Below are 19,586 nucleotides of genomic sequence, written 5' to 3'. Positions count from 1 at the left end.
TTTGGCTAAATGTAAATGTAAAATGTTACAGCCCCGTCAAAAATCTGTGTAGCTGTAGTTAAGACCCTCCAGCATTTGATTTGATATTCTAGAATAGACAGTACTTATAAATTATTTTCTCAGCCCCAATGTATCAGTCAACCCCCCCCCTCCCCCCACCCCTCTCCCCCCTGGATATCCTGGAGCCGTGCCTGCTTTTGGAACAGTCTCAAGCACTCTCACTGTGACAATGCACAGGATAAAGATAGTTGCAAATGCAAGGATGGAGTCGGGTTGTTGCCAAGCACTAATTATAAAATGACCGAACAGGAAACAGATGACTCTAAAAACATCACATTTTTATTAACATGGAATATGAATCATCAAACAGGGAAGCTTCAGTTCAGCATGCTACCCTTTCAAGCTATTAACTGGAATATTCTTGGTAAGCCCAAAACTGCACTTATTTGCAGATGATAAGCAATGACATGATTAAAATTAGTTTTATTAAAGAAGAAATACCATATATGCTACATCCTGAGCTGACATCCAGTGCGTATAGTTGCTGACAAATCAGGACTGCGATATCCAGATTGAAATAACATCAATGAAATTATTATTTCCTTATCCGCACAATCTAAATAACACACCGACATAATATTGTATTTACAGACATGATTGCATAAACAATAAATACTAACATTAAAGGGTGAGTCTCTTTGGCCCCATCTCGTGCCTTTAGTTTGCTGGAAACCACTGTGAAGAAAAAACAACCAACCAGAGACAGGTGTGACTTACAAGGTGTCAATTATTTCTCGTACACTTGCAGGCACCCTGACAACATCATGCTTATCTATTACCTTGTTACCCTAGAAAAGTACCTTATTTGTAATGAAATGTTACTCTGACACGAACATGTCCTCCTGTTTTGTTTCGGAATCTGTCCAATTCTCTTTTAGCTTTTGCTTCTTCTCTCTGCTTGTTTGCTAGTCTCGTGCTCAGCTGTTGGCAAATTAGGAGGACTTTTTTTTTCATTTTGTAGAGGTGGACTGGATATCCTGCCAGTTTCAGCAAAGCTCCTGAAGTCCAAGGTAACAGGTCAGTTTAAGAGGACTGATTTTCCCCACCACACACACACACACACACACACACAAATCATTGTACTCATGTAGCACTGTCAGGTTATACTAAGTTTTAAGCAATGTGAGAAAAAGTGATCTTTATAAAAACATTTCCTTCGTTTTTCCTAACACGCATTAAAATTGACATAACCCCTAACCCCACGAAAATGCAATCAGTATTAAATTTCCAATTCATTAACTATCAATGTCATTTTTCACAACTATACACCACAATAACAAGAACTACACTAAACTATGTTTAATAATTGTAATTATTATTCTTATGAATAAATAAAAACACATGATCTTATTTACAATATAGATCATTTGCAAATAGCATTTAATATTTTTGTAATTTTTAGTAATAACATGGACTTTGTGAAAAGTTGCTTGAGGTGAAAGCGAATCACACTGTGCAATGTGATTATTGGATTGTTCGGCAAACCTTGTCCAATTCTATTCACACGTCGTCAAAGCAATACAATATAATACAAACAACCTTGCAATGTAATGTGCCGACATTTCCGAGATGGAAGAAACATAAACACAAACGCACAACTACGTTGTTTCCTGCGGTGACGTTAAATTCCCATCATCGCCCATGTTGCAGTTACTCTGTCACTGCCATTTTGCTCCACTCCCACTTCCTATTACTCATGCTCCTTTCGTTCGCCCACCCTCCCACGGGTGTGCAGCTGCTGCATGAACTCATCTAAGATCTGCTGGGCAGACATGGAGGTCACATCCACAGCATCCTGCTCCAAAAGCGTCACCAATACCTCTCCCTTTTCACCCAAGTGGTCAGCACGGTGGAGCTGCTGAGGCTGAAGAGGGCGGTCAGTGTACTTTACACCCACGGAGGACTGCTGTAGATTTGTTTGTGGTTTGGCAGTGTAATTGGCTACTATTTTCTGATAGATGGCGGTGCTCATGTCCACCAACGAGAAAGGCGGGCTGTTGCTGCACTCGAGTGGGCCTTGGAGGGGGATTTGACCTCCTGTTTTGGGCACTTCCTGTTTGAAGGGAACAAAGGCTGTAGCAGTCTTGGACTCTGTTAACCAGTCGTGTGCCGTTTCCTCCGATTTAGGAGGGTGAGGTGGCTTGAGTGCAGGTGGAGAGCTGGCGGAGTGGCTGCCAGTAGCAGAAGGTGTTAGAATCTTATGCGCAGGCGCAGATGAGTTGAAGTGCTTCTCCAGTAAATCCTTTATCAAGCACGGCAGCTGAGAGTGAGACATGCATTGAAGATGGATTCAAACTACACATTCAAAGATGAGGAGAAGTCATTTAATGCAGTCTTTGTCATTGTCATTTTGGGTTGCAGGAGTTTTAAGTGACAATTTGTATTTAATGTCAAATGCTTACGTATGTCAAATTAAATTAAAATCCCCTCTACTTAAATACAATTATTTTTAAAGAAATGCCAGTATATAATCCTCTTTTAATGCAAAATATACACTAGCATATTCAATGTGAATAAGCAGGAGCAAAATGTATAATCCTGAAGGCATGTGGGCACGTTCCATTGTGATTTACTTTGGTTCAGGTTTACTTTCAGCTAAGCAATAACACAGGTAAGCAAAAAGCAGTTACTTGTGAAATGTTGTCACTCTGAACAGGGATTATAACTATTGTGTCAAGCAGAATGATCTTTTCGATACACCTGGATGATGATCCCATTTCAATTCACAATACGTTTAATACTCTGTTCTTATTTGCAGTGGAGTAGAAATGCACTGCACTTTACTGTGAAGTGATTCCCACACTGTCTTTTGGTTACTTGTGATTCTCAACATGTGATTCGGGCTTCAAAATTGGGTTGCGTACGCTTTAAAGTGGGTCGCAGACAGTTGGTAAAACAAAAACCAAAAAAACAATTTATTTGTATTCAGATGTTTTCAGATTATTGTGTGAGGAAATGTTAATCACTCGTACGCGAGTCTATGTAGACAAATATTGTGCAGCTCAGCCGGTGGCGACAAACACATTTGAAACTGTAAAACTGTACGATGTCAAATGTATTTGAAACGGTGTTTTAAAACGTGACATACTGCACGTGTATTTGCAGAGGCTATTTTTAACAAACAAACAAAAAAAAGCTCTTTAAAATGGGTCGCGCAGGTCCAGGTTGACAACATTTGAGAACTACTGCCTTAGAGAGAGCAGACATTAGTAACACCTCTAAACCTAATGTCAAATCTGTACCCATCTGACAGTGTCAATAAAAGCTGAACAGTATCTTTGTAACGGCTCAACTTTCAGTGTGCTTCTTTGCTTACTGTCCGCTAGAGGGAAGCATGCTCACATTGATGTTCTCCAGCGCAGCAATGGTCCTGTGAGCGTCCTCCAGCTCTGAGCTCAGCTGGGACACACGATTGAGCAGGTACTTCCTTTCACTGCTTATATTCTCCGACTGCGCACATATACACAGAGAGGGAGAACGCATTCGAAACGGAATAGCCAGTTCGGTTGACAAAGTAGTGTTTCAAAAAGCAAGAAAGGAGTCCCTTTGTGTTATTCTTGCCTTGCTGGTTTTCTCACCGCAATGTGAAAATGCTCCCCCAGCAGATTACTGGCCTGCCCGGTTCCAATGTGTGTGTCCAGGAGGCTGTAAGTCAGAAACAATCAAGATACAAGCTTTATTTTACACTCTAGTAGGAGTACCCCATATTACGTTTTGCAAACAAGCACAGTTGTTGGGTCAGTCACAAATTGACAATACCCCAAGTGTGTAAAAGAAGAACGTTAAAAATACTAAAGAGCATTTGCTCAGTGTGACCTGACAGCCTTTTGCTCCAGGCTGTTCGTGAAGCATGTGCTGGGTGGGAAGTTGCAGTTGTTTAGTGATAAATACAGGACCAGGCCTGTCACTGGCACACTCGCTCATAGGAGTGAAGTGATATAACAGATGCATGGAGTTAGCCAAGGGCAGAGCGGGTGGTAGAAGTACTCACGCTCTGTAGTCTGTCCTAAAGTACAGCTGTTTGTGTAAAAACAAACAAAAGATGAGTAAAAGTACTGTAGAAGTATTGATTCAACTTCTGTGCGTAAGTACAAATAAAAAAGTACACATACTGAAATGTACTTACACACAAAAGTAAAAAGGATACCTGAAAAATCTACTTAAGTACAGAAACAAAGTATTTGTACACCATTTACAACCACTGGCCAAAGGAAAAGGGTCGCAATCGGATCCAAACACAAACCAAAATGCACTCGGGCAAATTCAGTGCATTCCATGCATCGATAAACCTATAGCCACTGTTATGCCAAGCCACAGGTTGACGAGATGTTGATTGATCACCAGGGGACACAATCTGCTTTGGCTCTCCGTTGAATCAATGTGAGCCTAAAGCATTGCTCTGCTCTGCTCTAGCGAGGCTCACATTGCATCACATGTGACAGGGATTTAGTGTGACATAAGAGATTTGCACTCAGCGGACACTTCACTAGCTACTCCTACATAGTTTAACGCCATTGCTAATCGTCCTCCTTGTTCTAAGCGTTTGTCGGGTTGGGTTATTCTTCCAAACCTTTTATATTTGTCTTTGACATTGCCGAGTTCATCCCTGGTCCTCTGCAGCTCCGATTCCAGGCTTTCAATGCACACCACCGTCTGCAGCAAGTTCTGGTGAAGATCAGTATTCTCCTCTTGTAGCACCCTGAACACACAAGGCGATAGGAAGATAGAGTTTTGGGGGGTATCTTTGTGTTTACCAGGAACAGAAATTTGAAGGAATGCGGGGATAAGTGCATTTCTAAAGAGGGACTGATTGCATCTCTATCATTAGATGCCACTTTTATGAAGGCTTGTCATACGATGATGCAGATTTCTGACCACTACATTACAAGTATATAGCCACCAATTCATCACAACTTAAAAAGAGAGAAATACTTACTGTAGCTGCTCAGCGTCATACAGTCTGTCCTATAGAAATGTGACGGTGAAGAAAATTATAAGTGACGTAACATAAGACAAGTGATTTTCTGTATTTCAGTAAAATAGTTCCACTCTCTAAGGATGGCGGGATATCGGACACTGATAAAATGGTTAACCCATGCTAGCAGCCAGGGCTGATTCAAAGAGACTCAACAAATGGTAGAAATGAGAAACATGAAAACCTTCCAGTTATCAATTTTCTTCTGATCTAACCGCATTGAGGCGACAATGGGAGCGTTGCACATTACATGTTCGAGTCAATGCGCACCCGGGATGGATCACTGCTTCATTACGAGGGACATGTCAGATTTGCTATCGATTGTGGCAGAGCCGTCCCTGGTAATGGAGTCTTTACAAATCGATCAGTTCTTTTCTGCCGGCCAGAATGTTTCGACGAACTGGGCAAGGCAATCAATCTCCTACGCAATAAACACTGGAAAAGAATGATGTAACACCATGCACATTTTGTTAAATTATATAGTCAGGCCTGAACAACTCTGACACTTAAGCTTCTACCTTATAGTTTGGGTTTTTTTTAAATGTAATTTACTTGTAATTCTTTAACCAACTCAGTTACCAATTTCCAAACTGTACTGGTTCCAAGGACGGTTTGTACTCCTTTTGCTTCCCTTCAAAGCACTGCGCTTTGCTGCATTGCTGTGGTATGACTCAGCGCATGTGGTATTCGACACCTCCCTCAGAGTGACTCAGCTGCACCACCTCTACTGGAGAGCAGCAACTCCATTTGCAGCGCATATATAGCCCTCGCTGGTTTCCTATGAGGCCTTACTGAACTTAATAGCCTCCCATTTTATAATTAGTCTTCGTAGTCATTTAGGGGGCTGATGATTTTTTTTTTTCCGCAGGGGTATGACTCATGAGACGTCCAGAATGTAGGATAATGACGTCATTGTATATAGCTGAGGTGTACAACACGCAAACTAATTACTGGAAGCAAATTATTTCAACATGATACCACGAATATTCAGATCCAAAATGTATCCTCATGTTACTTTCGAACAGAATTGAAATGAACTCACTCTGCATTGTTTGGAGCTCCCCACGTGCTCCGAATGGTGTCGCCGGCTCTGCTCTGAGCTGTGTCCGGTAGTGGTGGAGGCTGTATCTCGCGTCCCGGGCGAGTCGGATTTACTCGACGAAGACTCTGATCCGAGGCCCGTTCGTGCACCCTGAACTGAGGATGGCGGTGAGGTGTTTGGCCCTCGCTGGCTTGCGCTAGTGTGCACATGCTGAGGCTGGGGCTGAGCGAAGTGCTGGGTGTGTGGAATATGGAAGGCATGGCTTTGCTGCTTGTATTGGTGCCGCAGTTTGGGCTGGCACAGTTCAGGGCTGGTGCTGGTTCCGTCGGTTAGTTGAGAACCGCATCTGCCATAAGCGTCCTCTGTCAGGGAGCCCCCAATGGGTGATAGCCTCCTGTCTCTACGGCTTCTTCCATGGCGAGCATTTCGACTGGAGGAGTAGGCATACTGGTGAGGCGGCGGGCTGCCCTGGTGGTACCTCGCCGCGTATGAAATCAATTTGTCCGAATTGGAGCCGTCTAAGTCTTTTCGTGAGACACAAGGAGCACTTTTGTCCGGCCTGCTATCTTCTTTCGGATACTGTTTCCTCTCCTCGCCAGAACTTTTCCGATGCTTTTTAGGTGGGAGTTCAGGTTTGACAGAGTCAACTGTTTGAGCTGGTCCGCAGGTCTGGCTGAGAACTTTGCTATTGTTCACCCCGAGTATAGTCAGATACGACGGACTTATCACCTGTTTTGTTATCTCATCCAGGAACGCTGAGAATTGCAACTTTCCCCGCACAAAATTAGCCCTCGCTTGCTCCATCTCGGCTGGTGCAATCCCTTTCTCCTTCTGGCCGCTGGCACTGGGATCCGGTTGTTTGGCCACTCTTGGGGATATCACCTCCATCGATTTAGCTTTGCGTATGTCAGCGTGAGGCTCCGTGTTCTTCAGGATTCCTTTGCTGGGAAGCTGGCTGGATGAAACTGCTCTCTTTGGGCCCCTAGAATGTCCTAAGAGAAGGTCTTCCTCACTGAAAGTCAGGCTTCGATTCAAACTAGAGGTCTTATACAGAGGCCCACTATTTGGTGCCTTGGATTGTTTCCTGCCATCATGGCCTTCATCACCCTTCAGGAGGCCCTCCTCGCTTCTGCTATGACTTCGGTCAAGGGACGAAAAGACAGCCCTCTCTCTCTGTTGTGTGCTAGGACCGCCCAAACCATTGCCGTTGCCGCCATGCGTAACGGTGGCAAAGACAATAGGCTCGCTGCCGTCGTCTTCCCGAAAAGCCCTGCGTGTGTCCGCAATATTGGAGCAGGACAAGGAATGCTGTGGACGCTCAGCATGGCGGAGAGAGAAAGGATCGTTTGCACTTGCCTCCGTGAACCAGGATGACGAGGAGACGGAAGAAGAGGTTGAAGAGAGGGAGGAGGAGGAAGCTCTGGACAGAGTTACAGGAGTGTTGTGGTTATAAAGTAGTTCATCCTCCTCAATGTGGGGAGTTTGGTGCATTTGATGGCGATGGTGGGTGTCGTTTTGAGGGTTGCCTTGGAGGTAATGACCACGCTGATGGTGGCGGTGCCCTTGGGTTTCTTCCGAATTTCTATCAGCATCATCAAACAATGGCACAAACACATTGTGAACATTTACCCATCCATCCAACCATCCATTTTCTATATCGCTTGTTCTCATTAGGCTTTCGGGTGAGCTGGTGCCTAACCCAGATAACTTTGGGCAAGAGGTGGAGCGCACCCTGGACTGGTCGCAAGTCGACTGAAGTGCATATATACAGGTGGATCGCAACCAATTCGAATATTACAGAAATGTTTTTAGTCTTTCAGTTCAAAAAGTGAAACTCGTGTATTGATTAAACACACAGGAGAATATTTTTCAAAAGGCCAATTCTTTCCCAATTTCTACAAATTCTTTTCATAGACCCTTACGGGAGCCTTCCCCAGGCGACTATATCCATGGCTGTCTCCTTTATTGTTTCCCAAACAATATCCATAAATATGAAGTCTTCGAAAGTATCCTACCTGTGCGACGCTGGGTCTTCGCGATGAAGATGATGGCGGTGCTTCCGTAACTTCATCTCTGCCAGTTCGGAGGGGCTGTGAACCGGCCTAAAAAACTTCTCCATTACCTGTCTCTTCCCTGGTGGTAAGCTATCGATGTCGCCTTGGTTGAGTTGACTGGACAGAGGCCACTGATGGTGATCGGTGTTTCCACTGCCCTGAAGCTCCAGTTTCTCTCAAGTAATTATTATCTCGGTAAGACTACGACCTGTTTGTCAGATGCAAAGTCTTTGCTTCACACCAGATGGTATAGTCTGGAGTATTCCAAACTAACTCTCTAGCTCTATTGGTGTTTTAGGAAAGGCCCAATTTTTCGGATTGTGTGTCTACCTACTGTGGATAGGTTTGTCTCCATCATCCGGCTGCAGAGGAATGGGATAACAGCTTTTGAGCACACATAGTGGAATCCCTTCACACACGGTGGCTTGCTTTTACATCCTGCCTGATGTAACTGCGAGCTCATTGGATTGGAAAAGAGGGCACTCAATCGAAGAGATAATCGATGTTGGACTTTTGAAAAAATGATTTAAACAAGGGTTCAATAAGCAGATGTAGCTTGCTTTTACCAACAGGTCTATGACTTGGTACTATGCATGCCAATGTCACATTAGGTTTTGCAATTATTGTTCAAAACTGCCCCATGAATGTCAAGGTTCCATGTTGAACGACATAATCACATGGGGGATGGAATGGACTTTGGCTATAACGCATGGTAGGACGTATTTGGCAGCCATCAGATGTGAGGGTCATTTCAGAATTGGAGGACAATTCAGGCACCAACATTTTTTTTAAGTGTGTGTATATATATATATATATATATATATATATATATATATATATTAGGGATGTGCGCGACTCTAGTCGGTTCAACGCGACATTCAGTATCACGCATCTTGTTCCACACGCCTCGGCCTCTGTAAACAAGCTGAGGATCAAGAGAGAGAATTGCTCCCTCACCCTCTAAAAAAATCCTATTTTTTTGTGTAAGCGTTCATATTACATTAAAAATGCGACCTCTGTCTTGTCTGCTGTATGAACACATGCGTCGTCAAACTAATTAATTGCTAAATTTTCCATAATTTATCACGATTAATCATATTTTTGAACTACAATTCTTTACAAAGCTTAGAACTGATATTTACTTGAGTCAATCTTGAAATTAATGTGGGGAAAAAAAGTTTATTTTGATTCAAAGACGGTTCTAATAGCTTTCTTTGATCCTTGAATATGATTTGTTTTCCTGTAAAATACAACAGTTGAAAGATACACCAAAGACGTACAACTAATTTGAATATGATTTTGCCAAGTGTGCAATTATTTTGGATTTCTCCAATGAGCCGTGGAGCAACATTTTAAAGTAAAACTATGTAAAAGTCTGTCTTTGTGACAGTGACTCTCCTCTAAGTTTGTCTGCACAGTGAGCAAGAGTAAGAATACATGCTAGCTACTATGCCAACTGGTCAAGGAAAAAAAATTGTACATCAAAAAAAAACTTTAATATGAATGTATTTTTCTGATGACATGAGTAACATTTTTGTGTTTTTGTGTATGGGACAGTGACACACTCCAATACTGCTGAAAACATAATTTCGTCATCATTTAAAACATAGTTAGCTTGATGTCATTCTTGCTGAGTCATGTAGCTCCCATTTTTCTTTCTCTAGATCAGAGGTCATCATTCCTGTTCCTCGAGGGCCGCTGTCCTGCCTCTTTTCCATCTCTCCCTGCTGCAACACACCTGATTCTAATGATCAGAATCGTTATCCAGCTTCTGCAGTCCTTGCTGATTTTCTGATCATCCATCTATCCATCCCTCACCTACCACTTATCTCGGGCTTGGGTTTCAGCGGCAGCAGCTTTAGCAAGGAAGCTCAGATTTCTCAGCTATTTCATTAGACTCTTTTGGGTGGGGGATCCCAAAGTGGTCTCAAGATGCCGGAAGACAATCTCTCCAGCTTGTCCTGGGTCGTCCCGGAGCCTTTTTCTGGTTGAACACAACAGCTCACCAGGCGTCCAGGAGGCAGATGCCCCAAGCCACTTCATCTGGCTCCTCTCGATGCGGAGGGGCGGCTCTACTCTGAGCCCCTTCAGGATGATCGACATTGTCACCCTAAACCCCAAAACCCAAAAGGCCTCCAGGTCCTGAAAGTTATTGAATTGTCTTATATTACCTGCACATTTGAGTTCTCCAAAGAGTTGCCCAATGATATTGACGTCAGAAAATTGCTTTGGATCATTGTCATGTTGGTCAGAAGTCAGAAAATCATAAGTCAGAAGATGACCCATAAACTGAAAGTTATTTACAATTAGGTCATGGATAATGTAATGATTACATTAATCCATGACCAAAATGGATTAATGTAATCATTGCGTAGTTGTTTTTAAGATTATAACACAGTCAAATAGAGTTGTCTCCTTCATAGATACATTAAACTAGCAAGTAATTCTGAATTAGACCTTTGTTTTGCTCCGTTGTCATGTTGTGGATTGACCACATCCTGTGTTAGAATCAACTCATCAATTCATCTATTGTGGTAGGACTGAAACCCAGGATGTGTTTGATCCTGGCCCCTGGACATTGAAACTCGATGAGGGCAGTTATGTACATAAAGGAGTTTTGCCCAGACATATCCAGGATAGTGTTGAGTTGTCACTTGTCAGTCTTCATACACACGCGGGTGTGGAAGCTAGGGGGATGGGCTACTGAGAAAACATGTGCGTGATAGACGTGACTGGAGTCATGGGGTCCCGCTGCTCCCCCTGTTGGTCAACAGAGCGAACTTCCAGCTAGCCCTATTTCCTTGGCATTGTTTCCACATTGGGTGAATTATTTTTTTGCTACTCGGCAAAGATCGGTAAACACCACACGTTCCTGATTTTTTCCACACAGTACCTTGTGCTTGCGTATGTGTAAACGTATTACTTTAATACTTTAATAAAAACCGGTGAACGGTATTTGACTGACGTACGAATATCTCAGAACCTTTGTGACAATGCTTAATCAAAGGAAAGCTAATAAAGAGAATGACATAGGTAACATAACGTAGGGCGACGTATTAGGTAAATAAATTGGTTGGTTTAACATTTGTCACGGAGTTCTTGACGGTTATTATCTGGACACGACCAGCTGAATCTGGGATCGTTGCTCCCTTCCCCTTCCCGCAGCGCTGGTAATTTTCCACTCTGAAGTTCCTGTGCATTCTAATGTTTCTACTAATACGAGTATACAATCCGACTAAGAATAGGTGACGAGTTCCCATTTTTCCATTACAGTACAGGCGACTACTGTAGCTAATATGTGCGAACGTTGGGAGCCTAAAAAAATATATAAGTACTGTGCGGCAAAACTGCTTATGGAGCCGTCATGTACGCCGAAAAACGTTTTAACGTTTGATGATCTGAGTTATTTTTATTTTGTTTTCGACGACAAAGGCATTGCACAGACTGCAGTAAATGAGAAGTAGATCCGGCCACATTCTAGTTTCATCCAGTTTTGGAGCCCAGAAGCTTCAGTAATAATCCGCACGACCGTTGACCGTGACGTCAGCTGTTTTGTTTCAAAATTGGTACTAAAGAGCTGTGATTCTATCCTTACAAAATGTAACTCAATTACTGTGTTATAAAATTTGACGTACGGTACTAAACACGCACGCACCCCTTAATCCAACAAGTACAGCCGTTGTACTTTACTAACATAACCTCCATTTATTATTCAGTTTATTTACTCAAGCATTTAAATATTGATAATTGATCTAGAAGGTTCTGTTTGTCTTAAACATATAGCAATTATTGACAGTTATTTTTGTATGGAATGAGGGACTACTTTTCGTGTCGAATGAATACGTAGCCCTACCCGTGGCCGAACTACTCGGAGCGTATAAAGCAACGCCATTTCTTTTCTGCGTCACATTGCTTTGAATCTACAGTCGTGGTTGCGTCTCAGGTGAAACCGTTCTTTTTGTCGTTAGAAATTTTTGAATCTTCGACTGAATCTCGACATGCCTTTGTGAAAAGATGCGGATAGTGGCTTTGAATTACGTAGATTGTTATGTAGAACCTGTGTCTGCTGTTAGGCATAAAACGAACGGTAGCTTCTAGTGTCTCCGTTTATGATTTATTAGCTTTTATTTGAGATTATCCGTCAACCGGAGGAATATGTTGTTTTTTAAAAAATATCTATGATCGCCATTAGAGGCTTATTTGAGTAGAGGTGACCTACTTTTTCTTTTACGGTTGAAATGTTTGCGAACCATACTCTTGAAGTGTTGGCAACCAATACTCTCGATAGCCGAATTACTGATTTTTTTTTTTTTTTTAGTCATTAACCGTAAACTGCATATTTTAAGTGGGCTGAAGATGTATTGTTACATTTTTGTAACCTTTTGTTTGCGCAAAATGGCCGCCGTGACGTAGGCCTTCTGACGCTTTGTCATTGGTTGGTTTGAACCGTATGGATTTTTCCCCTTCCGTCACTATGACGATGGTGGGCGCCTCCTCAAGTTGCTATACTGTCGATCAAAGGCAAGGATGATAGCTGGTAGGGTTGAAGTTCTGACCTATGGTTACTATGTGGGCTTTTTGTCACGCTAGCCTTTTTTTAAATGGCAGTGAGACTTAGTTAAATAGTAGTACAATGTTCGATCTATCATTAGCCAGTAATCAAACGGTAGCTTGTGTTACTGTTAGCAGCCATTTTAAAGGCAAATACAAAGCTGATGACTCATGCTATGAATGAACAAATGGGAGCCATAAACATGTCCTACCACAGTAGCTTAGCTTGTAGTTGCTGCAAATAACCATGCAAGAAACATTTTTTTAAATAAGACTTTTTTTTTTTTTTAATGGCAGATATTTTAGCCTCATTGCTGCAGAAAGTTTGCGGTTGCTTGGCTCAAGCACTGTTAAATAACATCAAGGACGTTTTTTTTTTTTCCAAAAGCAGAAAAGTTGCTCTTATCAAGCGCAGTAGGTCAATTAATGAATTTTAAAAAAAAAAAAAATTTTTTTTTTTTTTTTTATTGCCCTGTGGGCCATGGACTGAGTTTATTGGGAGGAATGGACTTAGTTGTTGAGAGGAAGAATGGACTTAGTCTTTAGAAGATGATGGGATCAGCGACGAGTGCCGCAGCGGGAGCGTGTTGGGACCAGAGGGCGAACCAGGCAGGACAGGACCAGAGCGTGCGGTGGGACCAGAGGGCGAACCAGGCAGGACAGGACCAGAGCGTGTGGTGGGACCAGAGGGCGAACCAGGCAGGACAGGACCAGCGCGCGCGGTGGGACCGAAGAGAGTGCTGAGGGCGATCAGAGGGGTCCAAAAGAGCAGGCAGCAGCGGTCACCAGATGGCACCAGAGGCAGGGTAGCGTCAGCAAAGAGGTCCATCGGTGAAGCGGTTCAACCGACCCAGAGCAAGCCAGCCAAGAGTTGGAAAGGGCGCAGGCGTCTTCATTCTTCGAGTTAATCACAAAAGGCGTTGGTTTGTATGATGGTAGAGGTATCTGCAACAGGCTGTTTAATCAAATTTTACACCCAAAACCTGTAGGACCACTGTCTCGCACAGATTTCTCTTCCCTTTTCCAGGCTATCTATAAAGTGTTTCGTACCTTGATCACCATTCCTGTTGCGTGCTGACTCGCGTGGTGGTGTCCACTGGGACGAATGCCTTGGTATTGTGGTGGCGAGAACAACGCCTTATCGGAATTCTCTACCCCCCCTGCGATCACAAGTAGTTCCCCAGCCGGCCGGAGAGGCAGTCCTTTGTTCGCTAGGCCTACTTGAGAAGTTTGTCTACATTTGGGTTCCTTAAACACATTTGGGTGGGTGGGAGTGGGGTGGGCGTGTTAACCAGTCTCTTCCTAGACTTCACAGCTTTCAGGTTTCCCTTCGCAATGGCTCGAATAAGAATCAACTCGGTGTGCCAGCCAAACATCATTCAAGTGGACAATTTTCCTCGCAGGATAGCAGCCCCTAAAGTAGTCACCTGGTGTAGCCAGAGCACATTTGGAATGTGGTAAAAGTCTCTTTACTAAGTCATTGCAATTCTGTACAGGCATACTGCTGTGGGTTGGGGATGGGGCTATGTCTTTTGTTACTTTTGCAGAGAAGTTTTACCAGCCCTTGAGTAAGCTACATCCAAGCCTACATCTCCACAGCTATGCATAAGGTGGAAATCCTTCGTGTTCACAGCTGCGGTATTTAATTACTATTGGGGAAAAAAACATAACGTAGCATGTTGTAACGTTGTAGTTTGCACTGCTCTGTATTTGGGGTTGGGGTCCTGTGGGAGAGAGGCTTTTTCCTTTGCATTTTTCAGTGTGCCGTGTCCTGTGTGCTTTTCCAATACCTGAGACCACCTGGAAGTCTCCTAACTCATTGTATGTACACGTTCCTTGCGCTTCGAGCATCACGTAAGGTCATTAAATGTATTCATTATTTTTAACGTTCATTGTCTAGTAAAATTGCTCCATTGCAATTCCTTTGCAATTAGTTACCATCCTTTGTATTGATAATACAATGAGTGAACTATTTGTAAAGGATTTTTCTACCTGCATAATAAATGCATAGCTTGTTGTGATTGAATACAGTATTGGTATGCATTTGTTCTTTGGGGGGGCTTTTGTGGGGGAGCTCTTCTTGTGCTTTTCAGGTATTTAAGCTTGGAGCTTTGTAGAGCACGGATGTGACCAGGGCTTGAATGCTCCCTTTCAAAGTGGAAATTGAAGGCAGATAAGTGGAATCCATCAAATATTGATGTTGGAAAGCAGCTAAATTCCTAAAAACCCACTGATGGGTTCTGTATGTCGAATGGGCTCAGCTGCCCTCATCTCGAAAGCAACTTGCTATACATAACGTGATACATAGCATTGCTTTGTCTTGTGCTGAGATACACATTTGATGGGCCTTGATTGTCATATCTGCAGTAAAGCATTCGGGTAAGGATAACAATAGTCAGTTCTATGATTTTTGTGGGAATTGTAGGGGTTGTTTTGTCCCGTCTTTCTAATTCTACAGAGCAGTCTACAAAGGAATGACAACACGAGAATCTCTCTGCCCTATGAAATCAACCGTCACATTGTCAAGGTTTTAATAGCCTAGCATACATTTAGTCCTCAGCTACATGCCCTTGCGCAACTGTGCCAAGTCGCAGATCTGTATGCATTGAAATACATTTTTCCACGATCACGCAACTGTGTGATGTTAGAAAGTTTTGTAGCTGAGGAATAGCTGTGCATTGTGCAGCTTGAATTAAAAATGCAATGCAAATGTGTTGCAGTTGATTAGCGCTGGTTATGGTTGTTGGGTGTCCCTGCACTTGTCTTTACAGAGCTCAGGTTGATGCAGGAATGATGTCATCTAACCAGGAGACTAGTAAGACATTGACTTTTGTTTGTCAAAACAACAGTTGTAGACAAAAACATCTTGGAACTGGCTTTATGTTAACCTCAAATCAATAACAATGCTTTACTAGAGAATTCCTCTTTGGCCAATGGGCGCCCTTGCTTTGCATCTTAAAACTTAAGATGAGTAGAAATTTGAGTTTTCTGTGCTGGGTGTTGTGTAGATCACTCTTTGTTTCAGATTGTTTTCGTCTGTCCACTCCGACCTCGCCCGCCTCTGAATGCAAAGCCATCTGTGGAAGCCTACGACGAATATGTGTAGTCCCTGAATGACATATCAACCTCCTTGTGCGCTTGAGCTTAAAGCCGACGTCCTTCGCAGAAGCCCTGCTCTTTTCTCTCTCCGTGTGTCTGCCTCTTTCCATTTGGTTTCTCAGGTCAAATTTCCAAACAAATTTTCTATATGGCGACTGGGATGGGCTAACCTGTGATGGAACGGAGAATCCAGTCACTTAGAGCAACAGCTGCAAGTTTGTTTCCCCCCCTAACGCGCAACACTTGTCGTGGGTTCGAAGTTAAGTAATTTCCGTTCCCTTAAATCTTCATGCCATGGCTTTAAAGTGTAACTTACTTTTGCTGCATGTACATCAGCTCTGCATAACCTGTTTGTACTTTGTGTAACAATGATTAGTTGCAATGCAAGCTTTTTGTGGGGTGGGGGCACAACAATCTTTTGTCTTCAGAATTTTTTTTCAGCATAAATCACTCGACTCGCAACTTATACCTCGGCAGCAAGTCGTTGGATGCCTTGATTCTGCCTGCCTAGTTAAATTTCTTGGAGAATTGTGCTTCACTCAGGAAGAGTAGCTGGTGATTGTGGTTTCATCTGTTGGCGGTAAACAACAACCATACTTGCACTGGATAAGCAGTAGCATATATTTTGGGGTTTATGGGAGGGAGGGGGCGGGGAGCCTCAAATTGTCCTGTTTTTCCCTCCCTTACTACAGCTTTGACAGTTCGTTTGACCCGAGCATCCTGTCCGGTATCGCTCATGAGGAAAAATGGATTTGTGTACAACCCGAGATGCTGGTATCACGTTTAACGAAAGGATACCGTGGAATCACCAATCATACTTTGTAGTTGCGGGAAATGCTGGGGTCCGGGGGCAACCAGTTGTGTCTTGTTTCAGCCTCGTGTCCAGACTTAACCCGTGTGGTGACAAGATCACATAGCAGCCAGGTCGTCAGGGGTTTTCTTTTCCTGGGGGAACAAGCCTCTGGCTGTGTTCCTCCAGGTTTTGCTTTTGCCCGCCAAACAGTAACAACAAAAAGCAAAAGACCCCGGTGGTGGCACTCCTGACTTTGTCGGGATGGGGTTCAACTCCCTGCGGTGTCTTGCTTTTATCAGTGTACTGTGGGTAAAATCTACAATTAATCAGTGCTAGTTGGGGGGGGGGGGGGGGGGGTCACAGAACAAAACTTTGTAACCAAATGTAACAAAAGCTGCACAAATGTGCATAATGCATGCTCTCGGTATATTACATTTTTCATAATGCAAGTACAAAGCAAATTCCAATTAAGTTGGGACATTGTTAACAAAAATACAATGATTTTCAAATCATGTTCAACCTATGTGTAATTGAATACACTACATAGACCAGATATTTAATGCTCAGATTTTTTTTTTTTTGCATATCATTACCATATGATTTTGTGGCTGCAACATCTTAAAAAAAAAAAAAAAAAAAACTGGGACAGGTAGCAAAAGACTGCTCAGAATGAGAATGCTCATCAAACATCTTATTTGAAACATCCCACAGGTGAACAGGCTAATTGGGAGCTGGTGGGTGCCATGAAATGGTATAAAAAGAGCTTCCCTGATTTGCTCAGTCATTCACACCCAAAGAGGGGATGATGTTTACCTCTTTGAACAGCGTGACTAAAGTAAGTTAATGTTCCTCAATGTACAATTGCAACGAATTTAGGATTTTATGAATGTCTGACCTTTGATCCCACAGCAACCGAAACGACAATCTGTAAAGAAGGCATGCCTAAAGTCCGGCCTGGGGGTCCAAATGCGTCCTGTGTTCATATTTCCACCGGCCCGCAGCACTTTGCATGAAATTCATGTGTGACCCATCTGTACTGTTAACCACAGTAGAAAATGCACGCAAAAAGCTATTGTATATTTTACCAGAAGATCAGATCAAATTGTACTTATATAGCACTATTCACACAGAAATGCAAGCCAAAATGCTGTCCAATAAAAACATCAAAACAACATAAGACCCACTCCCACTCAAAAACACATAACCTGATAAACTTAAAAAAAATAAAATAAAATAAAGCCATGGCAAGGCACTGAAACCATATGAGGAAAGTGTACCCAAGGGGAGCTCATTCACGCTGAGAGGAATGACAGCCTATGGCCACGGGGAGCACCACTGTCACAGAGGGCCCCGGTCACCATGGTCTAAGGAGCCTCCAGGAGGATGCCCCCCAAAGGAAGGAGAGTCACACCTCCCAGTGCGGAGGTCCCCTCATGAGGAAACACTGGAGTTAAAAGCTAAAAACAGAAAACAATGAAGCTAAAGGACAAAAGAAGCTATGAACAAAAGGCAGTATAACAAGAAAAATACTCCTAGTTCAAAAGACAGAAAAAATTAAAAGCCAAACTATAAAGGTATGTCTTGAGCCTCTCTTTAAAAATATCAACCATCTCTGCAGACCTGACACCCTCTGGCAGGGTATTCCATAGTTAGTTCCATAGACCAAACTGGCTGCATGCAGCCTCGCCATGCGGTTTGGTTCTCACCTGAGGAAAAATTAAAAGTCCGGTGCCAGAGGAAATCAGGTTCTGCGAGAGTTGAAACTAACTGTGAGATGGGAATGAAACCAGTTGATAAAAGCAGTACCAGAGACGCCCACCAGGTTTTTAAGTATATTTAATAACATTTGGTGATCTACTATCAAAAGCAGCTCTTAGGTCCAGTAGCACCAAGACTGAGTTTTTTTCAAGTCTGCCATGCATCTGATATTTAAAATACTTAAAAGGGCTGACACTGTACTATGGTTCATCGACGACTTTACTTCAGAAGTGGTCTGCAAAATACTCAGAGTATCTGTTGGTCTCTGTGGGGACTTGTTAAGATCAGAGCTGGTTAAGAGATCAACTGGTGACTGGTGGTAATATTACTCGCTTTGTCAGTTCTGTTGTCTAAAACTGCAAACAATCGCCACCAAAATGCAAATGCACATTACTCTTGTCCACTTCAACCTGTGAAAGTATAAAAGTGTTCAGCACAATAGTTTGGATTTATTGACATAAAACATGAGCTCATCATGATCAAATCCACAAAATCAAAAATACTGTGGCAATCCCTTCTCAATTTACACAGGCTGAAGCGGGCAAGAGCATGAATGTGCACACAAATCCCAGCTGGTTATATTTCAGACATTTAGCCACCCAAAATCGGGTCAACTCTCAGGAGGCAGACGGCGACTGGCAGCGGGCAAGCAATCAGGCAAGCATGGATCTTTATTTCCCCTGAAAGTACAATGATTTCCAATGGAGAGTTTGTAATCGGTCCCCCCAGTGACTCCGACCGAACAAGGATAGAACGGTAGGGGGCGCTGCCATTAAAAAAAAATAAAATAAAAATGTTTTTTAAAAAAATTCCTCAAATTGATCAAGGGACCACTGTGGCCCGCTAGTTAGCCATCTCTGTCTTATTCTGTCTCCACAATGACAATACATTACATCCCAAATAGCTTTATTTATTTTCCAAAGATGAGTGGTGCTGCTTTCAGTAATGGGTCATTCTTGGCTATTGGTGACTTTTCATCAAGGCTGGTCTGGCAATCTGTCATAGAGGACAGATGCAGATGCCCAGTGGGCGGGTGTCTTTTAGGCCACTGAAGTGCTATTTGATTTTTTTTCCTCTTATTTTTATTCCCCAAGAACAGCCCCACTTAGGGGGAGCAGCCCATAAATCAATTTACAATATAGACAGCAAACTGAACCAATCAACATACGTGGCAGAGCCATGTGGCAGCTAGGGCTGGTCAGGAGTCGTGTTTGAAAACAAATTTGCAGAGCTGGGTATTCCGGGTCGGACCCT

The 19,586-nt window shown here is 43.0% G+C and overlaps 1 protein-coding gene and 1 long non-coding RNA gene across 2 annotated transcripts; one reads left to right on the top strand and one right to left on the bottom strand.

Annotated features, from left to right (window-relative positions):
* Positions 1-317: 317 nt before the first annotated feature.
* Positions 318-8,548, bottom strand: LOC147151666 (uncharacterized). Its single transcript, XM_086013811.1, has 7 exons — positions 8,093-8,548; positions 6,078-7,659; positions 4,997-5,025; positions 4,631-4,759; positions 3,639-3,705; positions 3,403-3,510; positions 318-2,320 (listed from the first exon to the last, which is right to left on the bottom strand). Exons 1-7 carry the CDS (start codon positions 8,194-8,196, stop codon positions 1,751-1,753), a joined length of 2,589 nt encoding a protein of 862 aa, XP_085869937.1. The 5' UTR covers positions 8,197-8,548; the 3' UTR covers positions 318-1,750.
* LOC147151665 (uncharacterized) lies at positions 1,763-14,708 on the top strand. The gene is made up of 2 exons (XR_015081984.1): positions 1,763-3,480; positions 9,796-14,708. It is a non-coding gene; the product is annotated as an uncharacterized LOC147151665 (long non-coding RNA).
* Positions 14,709-19,586: the final 4,878 nt, after the last annotated feature.

The sequence above is a fragment of the Filicampus tigris genome, chromosome 2 (genome assembly GCF_054856515.1).
Source record: "Filicampus tigris isolate MCC_2025a chromosome 2, RoL_Ftig_1.0, whole genome shotgun sequence".
Classification (NCBI taxonomy): Eukaryota; Metazoa; Chordata; class Actinopteri; order Syngnathiformes; family Syngnathidae; genus Filicampus; species Filicampus tigris.
The sequence above is the reverse complement of the archived record's forward strand: the minus strand, read 5'-3'. Positions and strand labels throughout refer to the sequence as shown.